The 15036-nt window shown below is 46.2% G+C and overlaps 1 protein-coding gene across 2 annotated transcripts in view; it reads left to right on the top strand.

Moving 5' to 3' along the window:
• LOC146806019 (uncharacterized) overlaps window positions 1-9805 on the top strand; it is a 230778-nt gene extending 220973 nt beyond the window's left edge. For both annotated transcript variants that reach the window (XM_085620575.1, XM_085620574.1), the window contains one exon: window positions 9229-9805. In XM_085620575.1, the coding sequence (XP_085476701.1) occupies window positions 9229-9488 (260 nt within the window). In that variant the 3' untranslated portion in view covers window positions 9489-9805. The remainder of the gene's footprint in view (window positions 1-9228) is intronic.
• The last annotated feature ends 5231 nt before the right edge of the window (window positions 9806-15036 follow it).

The raw sequence follows: 15036 nt of genomic DNA, 5'->3' as shown, positions 1-15036 counted from the left end.
TAATTTTTGGCAATTACTGGGGCTTATCGAGTTCGTCTACGAGGGCTTAACCATTCACCACCTGAAAGTGAACTGCATCTCCCTTGAGGTTACCAAGGATGAGAGTGGCCACTACGTCGAACATACCGACAAGCTGCATTCCCAACCCAACCGCCGCCTCTGGACCATGTTGATCTTGAACACTTTTGATGATGGAGGGAAGTACGGCCATAGATGGGGTGCCGAAGCACTTCGAGTAGACGGCTGCAAAAACTTTAGCCCAGTTGTCACAGTCGGCCACCTCTGGGACTAAGTCTTTCTGCAAACTAATGGTGAGTATTATGGGGGAGATTAGATGCGCCGCATTTACAATGCAGTGCATCGTGGCGCAAGGATAAACAGATGCGTGACGCATCAGATGCGGAAGGTTGGCGCATTGCTGGAGTTGCGTCGCAAGCGTGATGCAGCTCCAGCAAGGCTCGGGGGTGCCCTATTGTTACCATGCTGCGTCAATCCTTACGCCTGCAGGGTTTTGACGCAGCATGGCCGTAAGAGTGACTGAGTGAAATCTTGTAGATTTCACTCAGCCACTTTTCGGAGGCGTTCCTGCGCCGGCACGCCCCCCCCCCCTGTGCAGGTACGCCCACATGTGGCGTAGGCTTTACAACGTGACGCATCTCCCTAGATGTGTCACGTTGTAAATGGGGCGCAACATGGCGCAGGGTTTACGCCGCCGCTGCATCACAAAAGTGATGCAACGGCGGCGTAAAAGTGGCGCAAATCTGCCCCCCTGTGTTTTTCCACAGGAGTAGAGTGCGGAAATACTGCTTCCAGCTGGTCAAATTTCTCAGCAAGCCAATAAGGTAAATCGTCCTAATTCTGGGGGCGTTGCCCATTACCAAATTAACCATGATGGGACTAATGACAATCCCGGCCGGGCCAGCTGGCTGCCCCGCAATGACAGGTGCCCCCACTTGCACGTTGCGTGAAACGTATTGCACTAAAGCCCGATGTACTGTAATCAGGGCTGTATGGAGGACACATAACTAATCCACCGTAGCGTTCAAATAACGAGGATGAGGTGTAAATCCGGCCAGTACTGGCCAAGTGGCCCCTGGAATTGACAAAGGGCCCAAGCGAACCGGTGTAACCGTATGGGGAAGGGCGCCATTAAACCAAATGCGATGCTGCCAAGCCGAAATAGGAATCTCATGCATCCTATATGGCGTATAATTTGCTGGGACCTGCGTGGGAGTATAGGAGTGAAACGTACTGTCGTCCGCATTCACCGCCGGCATTGTAACCCAAGAGTAACACAACTCATAGGGATATGATGCATCGGCACTCACCACAAAAATTACAGCCATCCCATCGTCCGGCACCCCAAACTGCATCAAATGACGCCGGAGAGGTGCTCGGCTATGCGCCGCAATAGCGACTGCGGCCATAAGGACACAGAGAAGAAAATCAAACAATTATAATCGGAGCACAATAAAGGGTCCAAAAGTATAAAAACCTTTTTAATTTACAAGCTTGATTGAACCTATTGTACCAATAGGTAGGTTAAAACCGTCACTCCCGCTATCCGGAAACAAGAGTGAGGGCGTTGTGGACTAATATAAGCACTACTAAGGCATCTCAAATCAGAAGACCAAACGTTAGGTGCGCCATGTTGCAGGGATTCTGCTCATGCACAGAACTATGCGCAGGAAACCAGGACCTCAGTGAATTGCGGTATACCAAAAACTCACCTCAGTACCCAGAACCCCAATCCGACTAGCATTAGTGTCTCATTCACTCTCCGTATCATCTCGAAGTTACCAATGATTAGACAACCCAGAACATGCGACTTAGAGAACTTTCAGAAATGGTGGGAATCAGAAATACTTGTTTGTTATTATTCTCATATCAGTCCACATCAGGAGTAATTAGAGACACAGTAAAGTTTAAAATGTTTATTTTATAAACTACGTGTCCTAAGATGCAGTACTTTGGCTAACATAAGCAGACACATGATTAAGAATAAAACCATCAGCATTGTTACAATACCATAGAAAATGAAGGGAGAAATCATGTTACAAATGATATTGGAATACAACCACCCTCCCTTCAATAGTAAACTAGTATTATTAGACTAATAGAAGGTCTCTAGGTTTGAAAGGGGTACCCCATACCGTACATATCAGCTTAGGTGAATCACATCACAGGATCCGCTTTGCTCTGTGTCTGGAAAAAGTCTTCTCCAAAGTGTGTGTCTAATGCATGCAAACTGCAATATTAAAGGTGATCAAATTTCAGATATTTGCAGCTGTGTGCGTGTTATGGCTAGAACGTGGGCCGATAAACCTGAATTCAAAAGCATACATTGTTTGTTGGCCCTGACTGTGTCTGCACACGATGATCAGACCAATGTCGCGGTGCACATCTAGGGATGTGAACAACAGACCGTTCCCATGTGAAGAAAAAGCAAGCAAGCAGTTTTCATATAATAACATCTATCTGCAGTGTCGTGTGCAAAAGCAGCAAAAGTGGCAAGATGGCGTTTAACGTCTAAGATGCTTATGCTAACATAGCAATGTGCGTACCTGGACCTCCGTCTCCGTTACAATGCTGCTGAAATATCTATATATTTTGTGATTTTTTTTAGCTAAATTGTATATTGCAAATGCTTTTTGCACAATGTCAGAGAACAAGTTGTGCAAACACAGCACTGTCACTGCAGACACGCTCTTTCACTGTAAGTCTATTCAAATAACAAAGAATGCTCGCTTCAGCTTGATGTAAGGTAAGACCAACTGAGAGGGCTGCTGCTTCGGACAAGTTAATAATGGAATAACAATAACCTGGTGCCACGTGCTCATTGGCACTGCCAGGTTTTCACATACGAGGTATACTTGGAGAATTTTGAGTAACTTGTATACAACCACTAAACCTTGCAATGCGAGTGTTAATCTCCAGCAATGGCACATATTAGTATATGGGAAGTGTTAGAAATCGGATCTCTGGTTGGCTAAGGCTTGCACCAAAGCCAGGCAGAGACCACCACTCTAGTCAGGGAAAGGGAGTTACACGCCAAAGATAACCCCTGCTCACCCCCTTGGTAGCTTGGCACGAGCAGTCAGGCTTATCCCAGTGGCGATGTGTAAAGCATTTGCGCAACACACACAGCAAAAGGAACTCCACACAAGGTTATATATAAAAATAGACATTGTATTATCATAAAACAAATTAGATGGTAATCACACAATATACACTGTGCCAACTGGCACTGGCCAATATTTACAGGGGATTATTTACACATGACAGGGCCACGTGGGCCACTGTCAGAATCATCACTTGGTAAAAATAGTAAAAGTAAGGACATATCATAAACGTAGACAACAACCAGTAATTACTGGCAGACACTACACTCAGCATCATCCTGTAACATAAATCATATCATGTACAGTATAACATTAGCCAAGAAATATTCTGTGCCTGATGGAGCGGGTAAAATGTTTTCTTTTTATATTTCCAATCCATTTATATATGTTTGTATTAAAATGACTAATGATTAATTATAATAATTATTAGAGTGTTGTTTTCAAAACTAATCAACCTTTATTAATCAAAAGAATACACGTGGGATTGCTCTGCAGGGCTAAAATAATATGTGAACTAAGTTTGTATGCATATTAAAATGATAAATGTTGCTTATGTGATGTTATTGCTTAACCCCTTCGCTGCCAGGCCATTTCCCCTCCTGTGCCACGCCCTTTTTTGGGTATTTGGGATAGTGCGCGCTTAGACCCCTGTAACTTTTTGACCACATAAGGTATCCACGCCAAATTTGCGTCCTTTTCTTCCAACATCATGGGGATTCTAAAGGTACTCAGGGTTTGTGGATTCTCCCAGAGGGGTCACAGAAATGAGCCAAAATACAGCAACATTTTGGGTTTTTTCGGAAAAATTGGAAAAACAGGCTGCAAATGAAAGCATCTGGGTTTTTCCCTGCAAATGTTATCAAAAAAGGGTTTATGGGGTTGGAATCACCATTTTCCCAGCTTTTCAGGGATACCAGACGTTTGTCAGAAACCCATCATTTTTTACACAGTTTTGGCATTTTTCTGGGACATAGCCTAATTTTGCTATTTTTTGTGCTTTTGCCCACCTTCCAGTTAATGGCAGAAATGGGTACAAAAGCAATAATGGATCCTGGAAAGCTATACATTTTCGAGAAGAAGACAAAATTCTGAATTCAGCAAGGGGTCATTTGTGTAGATCCATCAAGGTTTTTTTTATAGAAACTAACAGTTAAATATAGGATAAATTGAAAATTAGTTGAAAAAAAAAAGCCTTTCGGGTCAACGTTTTCACCTGTAACTTCTTCTAATTTGAAAGCAATATACCATTACATCCGCTCGACATTACTGGTTGTGGGGATATATAGGACTTGTAGGTTCACCAAGAACCCGACGAACCCAGAGCCAAAAACTGAGCAGCAACTTGCAATGGTTTTTTATTATGTACCGGGTATATAGTAATTATTCTGTAAAAATGTGTACATGGAAAAATTGGTATGAAAGACACCTATGTATTTCTGAAATGGGAACAAAATATAGAGTTTAGAAACAGTAGATATTTGCACATTTCTGAAATTGGGAATACTCATACTAGCTTGAGAATTATCAGTCATTTTTTAGAATGACTTCTTTTTTACAGAATATCTTTCATTTGGAAGGCAGAAATGCATCAAAAGTAAATAGATAATAACAGTTCCTTTACAAAACTGAATTACCCTAAGTCTCACGATAAAAATGGTACCTCACTTGTGTGGGTAGGCATAGTGCCCGCGACAGGAAATGGCGCAAAACGCAATGTGGTCACAACTCAATATCGCAGTGAAAATGTACCCTTTTTTGGCAAAGTGCCTAGCTCTAGTTTTTGAACCCTAGCTCTGCGGGCACCTTGGGAAACCTAGCAAACCTATAAATTTTTGAAAACTAGACACCCAGGGGAATCCAGGATGGGGTGACTTGACTGCCTCCCACCAGGGTCTGTTACCCAGAATCCCTTGCAAACCTAAATAATTGACAAAAAAAACACATTTTCCACACATTTCTGTGGTGGAAAGTTCAGGACTCTGTGTGGATCCACAAATTTCCACCCACCCTGCGTTCCCCAAAGTCTTACAAGAAAAACGGTACCTCACTTGTGTGGGTCGGCCTAGTGCCCGCGACAGGAAACGGCGCAAAACGCAACGTGGTCACACCTCAATTTCGCAGTGAAAAATGACCCTTTTTTGGCAAAATGTCTAGCTGTAGTTTTTGAACACTAGCTCTGCGGGCACATTGGGAAACCTAGCAAACCTATACATTTTTGAAAACTAGACACACAGGGGAATCCAGGATGGGGTGACTTGACTGCCTCCCACCAGGGTCTGTTACCCAGAATCCCTTGCAAACCTAAAAAATTGACAAAAAAAATACATTTTCCACACATTTCTGTGGTGGAAAGTTCTGGAATCTGCGTGGATCCACAAGATTTCCACCCACCCCGCATTCCCCAAAGTCTTACGAGAAAAACGGTACCTCCCTTGTGTGGGTCGGCCTAGTGCCCGCCACAGGAAACGGCGCAAAACGCAACGTGGTCACACCTCAATTTCGTAGTGAAAAATGACCCTTTTTTGGCAAAATGTCTAGCTGTAGTTTTTGAACCCTAGCTCTGCGGGCACCTTGGGAAACCTAGCAAACCTATACATTTTTGAAAACTAGACACCCGTGTGCTTCCAAGGAGGCATGGCTTGCATGGATCCCCCAACGTTTCCTTACCCAGAATCCCCTGCAAACCTCAATTTTAGCAGAAAAAATCACATTTTTCACACATTTTTGTGTGGGAAAGTTGAGGCTGACACAAATTTCCTACCACCCAGCGTTCTCCCGAGAATCCTGATAAAAACGGTGCAGCACTCGTGTGGGAGGCCCAAGTACCCACGACTGGCAAGCACCAAAACGTATTGAGGCGACATGAAAATTGCCTACCTCAAAACGACCTGGTTTCGCAAGGGGGGTCACCTGGGTTTTTGGCCCAGTGCACGGCGGCCACCTAGGGGAACCTACCAAACCCATACATTTCTGAAAACTAGACACCTGGGGGATTCCAGGGAGGTATGGCTTGTGTGGATCCCCCAACGTTTCCTTACCCAGAATGCCCTGCAAACCTCAAATTTAGCTTAAAAAATCACCTTTTTCACACATTTTTGTGTGGGAAAGTTGTGGCATCACCGGGCTGACACAAATTTCCTACCACCCAGTGTTCCCCCGGGTCTCCCGATAAAAACGGTGCCTCACTCGTGTGGGAGGCCCAAGTACCCGCGACAGGCAAGGCTCCAAAACATATTGAGGCGACATGAAAATTGCCTACCTCAAAACGACCTGGTTTTGCAAGGGGGGGTCACCTGGTTTTTGGCCCCGTGCTCGGCGGCCACCTAGGGGAACCTACCAAACCCACACATTTCTGAAAACTAGACTCCCAGGGGATTCCAGGGAGGCATGGCTTGCGTGGATCCCCCAACGTTTCATTACCCAGAATGCCGTGCAAACCTCAAATTTTGCTGAAAACATCACCTGGAATCCCCCGGGTGTCTAGTTTTCAGAAATGTGTGGGTTTGGTAGGTTCCCCTAGGTGGCCGCTGAGCACCGGGCCAAAAACCCAGGTGACTCCCCTTGCAAAACCAGGTCGTTTTGAGGTAGGCAATTTTCATGTCGCCTCAATACGTTTTGGGGCCTTGCCTGTCGCGGGTACTTGGGCCTCCCACACGAGTGAGGCACCATTTTTATCAGGAGACCCGGGGGAACGCTGGGTAGTAGGAAATTTGTGTCAGCCCGGTGATGCCTCAACTTTCCCACACAAAAATGTGTGAAAAAGGTGATTTTTTCAGCTAAATTTGAGATTTGCAGGGCATTCTGGGTAAGGAAACGTTGGGGGACCCACGCAAACCATACCTCCCTGGAATTCCCCGGGTGTCTAGTTTTCAGAAATGTGTGGGTTTGGTAGGTTCCCCTAGGTGGCCGCCGAGCCACGGGCCAAAAACCCAGGTGACCCCCCTTGCAAAACCAGGTCGTTTTGAGGTAGGCATTTTTCATGTCACCTCAATACGTTTTGGGGCCTTGCCTGTCGCGGGTACTTGGGCCTCCCACACAAGTGAGGCACCGTTTTTATTGGTAGACCCGGGGGAACACTGGGTGGTAGGAAATTTGTGTCAGCCCGGTGATGCCACAACTTTTCCACACAAAAATGTGTGAAAAAGGTGATTCTTTTAGCCAAATTTGAGGTTTGCACAGCATTCTGGGTAAGGAAACGTTGGGGGATCCACGGAAACCATACCTCCGTGGAATCCCCCGGGTGTCTAGTTTTCAGAAATGTGTGGGTTTGGTAGGTTTCCCTAGGTGGCCGCCAAGCCCGGGGCCAAAAACTGATAGGACCCACTTTGCAAAACCAGGTTGTTTTGTGATAGGTAATTTTGATGTCTCCTCAATAGGTTTTGGGCCCTTGCCTGACGCGGGCACTATGCCTACCCACGCAAGTGAGGTACCATTTTTCTCTGAAGACTTTGGGGAACGCAAGGTGCGTGGAATTTTGTGGACCCACGCAGATTCCATAACTTTCCGACAAAGAAATATGAGGAAAAAGTGTTATTTTGAACACATTTTTAGGTTTGCAATGGATTCTGGGAAACAGAACCTGGTGAGAGCCAGTGAAGTCACCCCTTCCAGGATTCCCCTTGGTGTCTAGTTTTAAAGAATGTACAGTTTTGCTAGGTTTGCCTACGTGCCAACTGCGCTAGGGCCCAAAATCCACAGGTATGCACATAGCTAAAAAAAAAAATCGGAGCCCAGTGGGCTTTCTGCCTCCCTGGGGGAAATCGGGGAAGGGGGTTTCATCCCGATATGCCCTTAAAGGGGCAGAAAGACTGTGGCTATTTTTTGTGGCGGTGGGGGCATTGGTATGACCATTTTCGGTAGCTCCCACCCCACGCATAAAAAAAGCCTGCATACTCGCTGGCGCCTACTGGGCTTTCTGCCCCCCCCACGGGGGCAGATCAGGGGCCGCTGCCACCATCTGCCCTCCCGGGAGGCAGAAAGAATGGACTTTCTCTAGAGGTAGTGTGGGTTAATTGTCATGCCCATTTTGGGGAGCCCCTACCCCTACACTAATAAAACAAAAAAATCCATGGTTTCTAGTCGGCATTCTGCGCCCCCAGGGGGGGCCAGATTGGGGGCTACTGCTCCCATATGCCTCCTGGGGGGCAGAAAGACTGACATTTTTGTGGGGGGGAGAGTGGGGGCATTGGCGTGCCCGTTTCGGGCAGCCCACACCCTAAGAACAATTGCGCCAACAAAATCCCTGGTGTTTAGTGGGCTTTCTGCCCCCCGGAGGGGCAGATTAGGGGCCAATGCCCCATCTGTTCCCGGGGGGCAGAAAGACTGTAGTAATTGGGAGGGGGGGGTGGGGGCATGGGCCTGCCCCTATTTATTTTTTTACGCAGCTTCCCTGGTGTCTAGTGGGCTTTTTACCCCCCCGGGGGGGGCAGATTAGGGGCTAATGCCCCCGTCTGCCCCCCAGGGGGGGGCAAAAAGACTAAAATGCCCAAAAATACACAGGGGGGAGCAAAGGCCCTTGCCCAAGGGGCCGCTCCCCCCTCCCTGGTGTCTAGTGGGTGGATCTCTGCTTGGGGATCGCCCTCCTGTGGCGATCTCCAAGCAGGGATCCACTGGAAAGGGGAGATTCTCACCTTTCCAACGATACCTCTCCCGTCTTTGTACGTGCTCAGGGGGCTGAGATAGACCCCCGAGCATGTACAAAGTGAAACCTGAAAAGAGCCTCTTGGCTCATTTCAGTTTCACTTTCACTGTAATGACGTCGGCGCGACGTGCGCGCCGATCGTCATTGCAGTGAAAGGGGGGGGGGGCCTCGGTTGCTGGGGAAGATCTTCCCCAGCTCCCAAGGCTATTTGTGCAGACCGCACCAGAGGGATTCCCTAGGGTATGCCTCATGACGAGCTGGACTCGTCATGGGCACAGTGCGACTGTGCTCCATGACGAGTCCAGCTCGTCATGGGCATACAAGGCGTTAAATAAACGAGTACTAATGGCTTTGAACGTGGCATAAGGCTAGATAAATGCACACACATATGGGTATTAGCAAGGGAAATAACACTGTTTAACCATTTCAATGTATTAATGACGTTTTTGTGTTTCTTTGCTTAAGTTGACCATTCGGGCCTGCTATCAAATGGCCGACAACTGAACCAGACCTTACGAAGTAAAATCAATGAAGGGAATGGAGAAACGCGCCTGCGCAAACCTCAGCAGCTGCGACCTGCCGGTGAACTGTCATCACTGTGCCCATCAAGGGTGCACCAGGCGGAAAGCCAGCCCTTCAATACAAATTGTTGCAACCTAAACCATGAATTGCCAACATTCCCATACATTCGTTTTGGAACTTTTAGCATGTGGGAACGACATTGAATGTTTCCTGATGAACTAAGATGTACTTTGATTGACCAATGAAAAGCTCTGGAAAAGGAGTTTGTAACATTTGAAATAAATATTATTAGACTAGAGAGGGTCATTCGGAACGCACACCACCATATCCCGTATCCTGATGTCATGCTGACGGAGAGGACGGTGACGCTGCATGATAGAACAGAACTTTGACGATTTTACTGAGGACCAGATTCTGACTTAGAAAATGACAAATAGCCAGAATAGGTAATTATGACAAAAGATGAAATTTACTAATTGGGTCTAACCTGCATTTGATTTAGATAAAGAAGGATTAATTGAATTCATGTGTGGTGTTGTTCTTTCATTGAAATGTATTATTGATTGATTCAGAGAATTAAGGAGTCATGAAACTAAATTCAACTAAATGATTCATCAGCAAAGTTAGCTGTTCTCCTTGATGGGAGGAGAAAGGGATTTCTGTTAGGTGATGATATTAGTGAATTTTCCCATCAGGGGGAAAGCAGTGTAGTTCGGAACCCAAATGCCTTATTCCTTTTTCTGAAAAAAATTGGTGCGGATAGATTGATTAGAATGAATGTTGGTGTTATGGGCCCCACCAGTGTGTGATGTGTACGTGTGTGTGTGACTGCGAAATCACTCTGTCCGTGGTAGTAAGGAGAAATTGAGTAACCCGAACTGCACCATGCCAACCTCATAAGCCTAAACATAGTGGACCATAACCTCCTAAACATTACTCGCATTAGGAAATAAACATACTAACATAAACCGCAGTAAGGAAATACTCATACCTAAACCACAGTAGAGAATAAATTAAAACATAACACAGTAGGTAAAACCTCATAATCATAAAAGCACATCTAGAGGCATAAATCAGGGTGCATAAAACAGTACATGAATGACATTTCCTGCGCACCTACATAAACCTAACAGTCCCCCAGGCCAACTAGCCATCTTTAAGGGGCTCAAATGCCCTACGTCCAAAAGTCAGGGCGCGCTGCCAATGCAGCAGGAGTCAGGGGTGCGCACTGTGCAAACCTAAACGTTGCAGCTGTCACTAAGTGCTGCACAGCTGTGAAGAAAAGTACTGGGGCAGAGGAGTGCACCTCAATCCTAACTTCAGACATGCCCCCAAAGAAAGAATTGCCTAAACGGTGCAGCTGCCCACTACTTGCTGGGCAGCTGTGAATATTTAAATGAGGCCTGGACACTCCTGGTGCCCCTAGAACACATGTGGGATGAGAATCCAGTGAAGGGGCCCTGTCACATCTGTGCCTTCGGGGACCCACTGGGGCTCTCTCACCAACCATGCCCCCAAAACATGGAGCACTCTGGCGGTTAAAACTAAATATGCCCCGATGGAGTGCACTGGCACTTTAAATAAACATGCCCACGATGGAGCGAACACGGGCCACTCTGGCCCGTTAAACAGCAATGTGCCCACCTCGTTGGAGGGGCCCGCAACGGCGGGACCGCTCAAGGAAGACCCTACTCGGGGGCATCTGGCGGCTGGGATCGGCACCGACGGACCTCAAAGGGGGTGTCTTTCTGCTCCTCTGTGGACTTCGGTCTATGCGGCGGTCCGCGGGCCTCCCTCTTCACCATGGGAGCCCCGCCTGCGGTATTACGCCACCGCGGCCTGCTCCGGCCACCTCTCAATTCACCCAGGCCCCCTCCTGGGACCCGGTACTCAGCATCACAGCTACTGAACGTGGGGCTTCCCTCTTTCCTTTCAGAAGCCCCGCCCACATGAACCACCACCTTAGTTGCCTTCCGGGTCGCGCTGGGCAGCGGCTCCGAAGAGGCGCAAACGCGAGGTGGGCTCCCGCTAAAGGCAGGATGGGAGAATCCCTATGCTTGGGATTCCCTCGGGAAACAAAGACGGCAGCTCAGCGCTGCACAGAACCCACGCATTCCCCTTTCCTTGGGGGACACAAATAAATAAAGCATAGCGCTCACAGGGCGCAGAAGACTGCAGCAAAGGTCCTGGAGATGAAGAGAAAGTCCTTTCAGGCACCAAGGGGCCATGCAGGGCCCAGGGGCCAGCACACAGGGTCCTCCAGCAGGGCGACAGCCCCCATGGCGGTCTCTTCTGGGCCCCTCCAGCAGCAAGCCCCCCTTCATCAGGGACAGAACAGGAACTGAACATTTACATGGGGTCACAGCCCCTATATTTATACTACTAAATCCCTTTGTCTAAGAGTGCAGGGCATGGGAGAACCAGATACAACTGGTTCAGGAGCACTTTGTGTACATGACTCTTCCTTCTTTTCACAGGACAGGCCAGGGAAATCAGACGCACCACAGGAGGTGGAGCCAGCATTGTGGTGGGGAGGCACAGCCCTATTCAGGTCCCAGGTGCAACTCCTCCCTCCCATCTACATGCAGATCTCTCTATTCACCACTGGGCAGACTGATCCTGGATCCTGAAATTCCCCAGCCATCTCAGCTCCTGTCAATCAGAAGTCAGACATGCAATTCACATCATGTAGGCAGTCACACAGCACATATAAATGCCAACTTCTAAAAGTGGCATTTCTAAAATAACCACAATAAATCTGCGCACACTATTGCGCAGCATTTATTCACTCGAGTTAGCACATACTAAACTTGACCCTCCACTCCCCTCATACCTGGAATTACCATGGACACTCATATCCCCTATGCATTCCTATAGGAGTGCAGGCCAATCTCACCACACGCACTCATAGTGCGCACGCACTTTACACAGGGCCACAGTGCAAAAGTGCGCAGAGGCCTAAAATCACTACCAACATGTCAGAGCTTAAGGCAAAAAGTTCAGGGGTGGACCTGCCAAAAAGGGCCAAGTCCAACAGGAAGGCACTTAAGAAGTGCTGCACTCCTCAGCAAAATGGCTAAACAATAAAAATGTACAATCCATAATTCTTGCATCTTTAATCTTACATTCTCCAGTACATTACTGCTATGTTGAACCTTTGCAGAAGCCGATAATAACAATGGACTGCTTCTTAGAATGTCATGATCCAAGCCTCAAAGTCACCAAGCATAATTTCACCAGGAAATTAAACATGCTGTGGTTAATTTCTACTCTGTTTGAAAAACCTACAAAAAGCAATTCCCTTCTACAACAGGACATCCACCATCTTCATACCGTTTGCAATAACCTACTTACAAGGCAATTATTGCTCTTACACAGTAATTGTGAATATAAGATTTCACTATTTTTGGAATCAGAGTCTCTCTGCCAAAGATTGAACAACAGAAGTTTTCCTTACTGACTTGTTAAGTGAGCACATAAGCATGCCTGGCTTTGTCTAAGAGAGAAATTTTTAACCCATAAGATTCATGTCTCTACTCTCAACTCAGTGCAAAAGGTCATCAATAGAATACTTTTATGTAACTGGCACAAATTAATGTGCAATGTGAAAAAAAAATATTGATTTTAAAAGAATTCAGCATATTGAAGATCAAGTGGTCTAAACTCATACAATCAAGCCTAGATCCTTGACAGCAGCATTGGACCTTCCAGGATTTGTACATGATTTCACATGTGGCGGTCAGGTTGTATGTGCACAAACTAGTAACACTAAGATGTTTCAGTATTATGCAAACTTAAAAACTCATAAGCATCAATGTAATTTGTACCATCAATTGAGTGAGTTGAGTTACTGTTGGGCATACTACACAGAATGTGAAGCTGGTAATCAATCATCAAGAGCGCAAATTCTGCAGCGGAATACAAAATGCCCCCTTGGCACAGCATTTTTTGCAGTTTAAACAGTTTGACAATGACTTGACATGGATGATATCTGAGGATGTCATATGCCCTGCGGGAGGTGCTGGACAGCATAACATACTCCTAACTCATAACACAATTGTCATTTTACCATGCCCCTGGTCAAGCATTGGATTAACAAACCTTTTGAATATCTGTCACTCACCAACATTCACAACTTAAAACATCAACCCCAGAAGTGTGTCCATCTTTATATATGCAAATGAGGCTGTAGAGGATCTTCACCAGGTCAATCTAAACATATGTTTGACTAATGTACTGTCTGCATGTGTCTTGATTTTCATGATTATGTGTTTTCTGTTTTTAATGATGTTTTGTAGGCAATAGTGACTGGTTCTGCATATTTTCATATACAGCCTTCCTTTAGAAGGTGTTTGTAATCTTTTGGTACGTTTTCTGTGGTTAATTTTGTCCTACAATTTAATGTTTCCATAACACACAAGTCATTGGGGTTGTTGTTTCTTCTTTGGATTTTACGGTTATTGATTCGATATAACTATGAAAGATGCCAGAGACTTGTGTTTGAATGGTTTGCCATGTTTCTTTCACTTGCACCCATTTTATCGTACATTTCCTGAATTTATTAATATTTTTTCTAATTATGACATACAAGTTACTTATTTGCACAAAGTATCTCTGAGGCATTAGTGAGCAGTCATGTTTTTGTCTTTTTTTTCTTTCGAACATGGTTTTGCCTCGAGTCTCCTATTCTAATTGTTGATTCTGCAGGAGTGGACTTTTGGGTAGTGGGTCTTGTGCTATGGTTAAGTTTGCTCCCTGGTTCTTAGCACTGTAGAGGATGCACCAATAGCAGGCCATTCTTTTTCGGACTCAGCACAGACAGTTTATCCCATCCATTGCTGGAAGATCAATGGACCTGAACATAACAGAATTAATTACAGAACTCTAGATACGGCAAGTGAGATATTAAATAGGAAGACATTCAGGGCCTCATTATGATGTCATCGTAGGTGCCTCCTACAGACACCATTTTGGTGCATGAACCGCCTGACCATAGGTTGACGGTTTTGCACACTGAATTAGGATGCAACCACAAATGGTGTGGTCACAAACTCCCATTTTTTTATGGGAGCTTGTACAGTCGGGCGGAAACCACCCGCAGCACAAGTTCCCATTGAGAAATGGGATTTTGCGTAAATCCCTGAACCGTGTGTCAGGCACCTAGAACGACAACTGTAACCACAACCGGCGGGCCAGGGGGGAAGAGGGTCCTGTTAGGGGCCCCTAAAGACACTATCCAACAGCAGTTCCATGTCGGAAAGTGCCATCATAATCCTGACGAGGGAAATTTGTATCGTTAGGGATTAAGAGGCTCTTCCGACTGGTCGACATCCTTCTTGAGCCCGACGAAACTGAGCCAGATTCCCCAGCCGGTTTGAACTCCGACCACCGTCATCATGATACGCGGTCAAAGTTCAAATGTGCGATGTCTGTTAGAGACTTTCCGACCAACATCAAAATCAGGCCCTCAATGTGTTTTGTGTGTATTAAACGTGGTTCCACAAATAACAAAGGGATGCTTTATATATGCATGGGACAACTCCTAAGTTCAAATAAGACAAGAGACTCATTCACTGAACATCATCATGCACAAAGGAAAATGTCTGTGTTATTTTATGCATTCTTTTCTGACTCTGCCCTGTTTAGATTTAGGAGAAGCAGTACCCTGACTGGGTACATCTATTTAGCTGGAGCTGCCTACGAACCACCTGCCCATCCTACCTCGCTTCCTCCAACCCCTGCCACGCACAG

The sequence above is a fragment of the Triturus cristatus genome, chromosome 8, assembly GCF_964204655.1.
Source record: "Triturus cristatus chromosome 8, aTriCri1.1, whole genome shotgun sequence".
In the NCBI taxonomy this organism is placed as follows: domain Eukaryota; kingdom Metazoa; phylum Chordata; class Amphibia; order Caudata; family Salamandridae; genus Triturus; species Triturus cristatus.
This window is presented reverse-complemented; position numbering and strand designations above follow the sequence as displayed.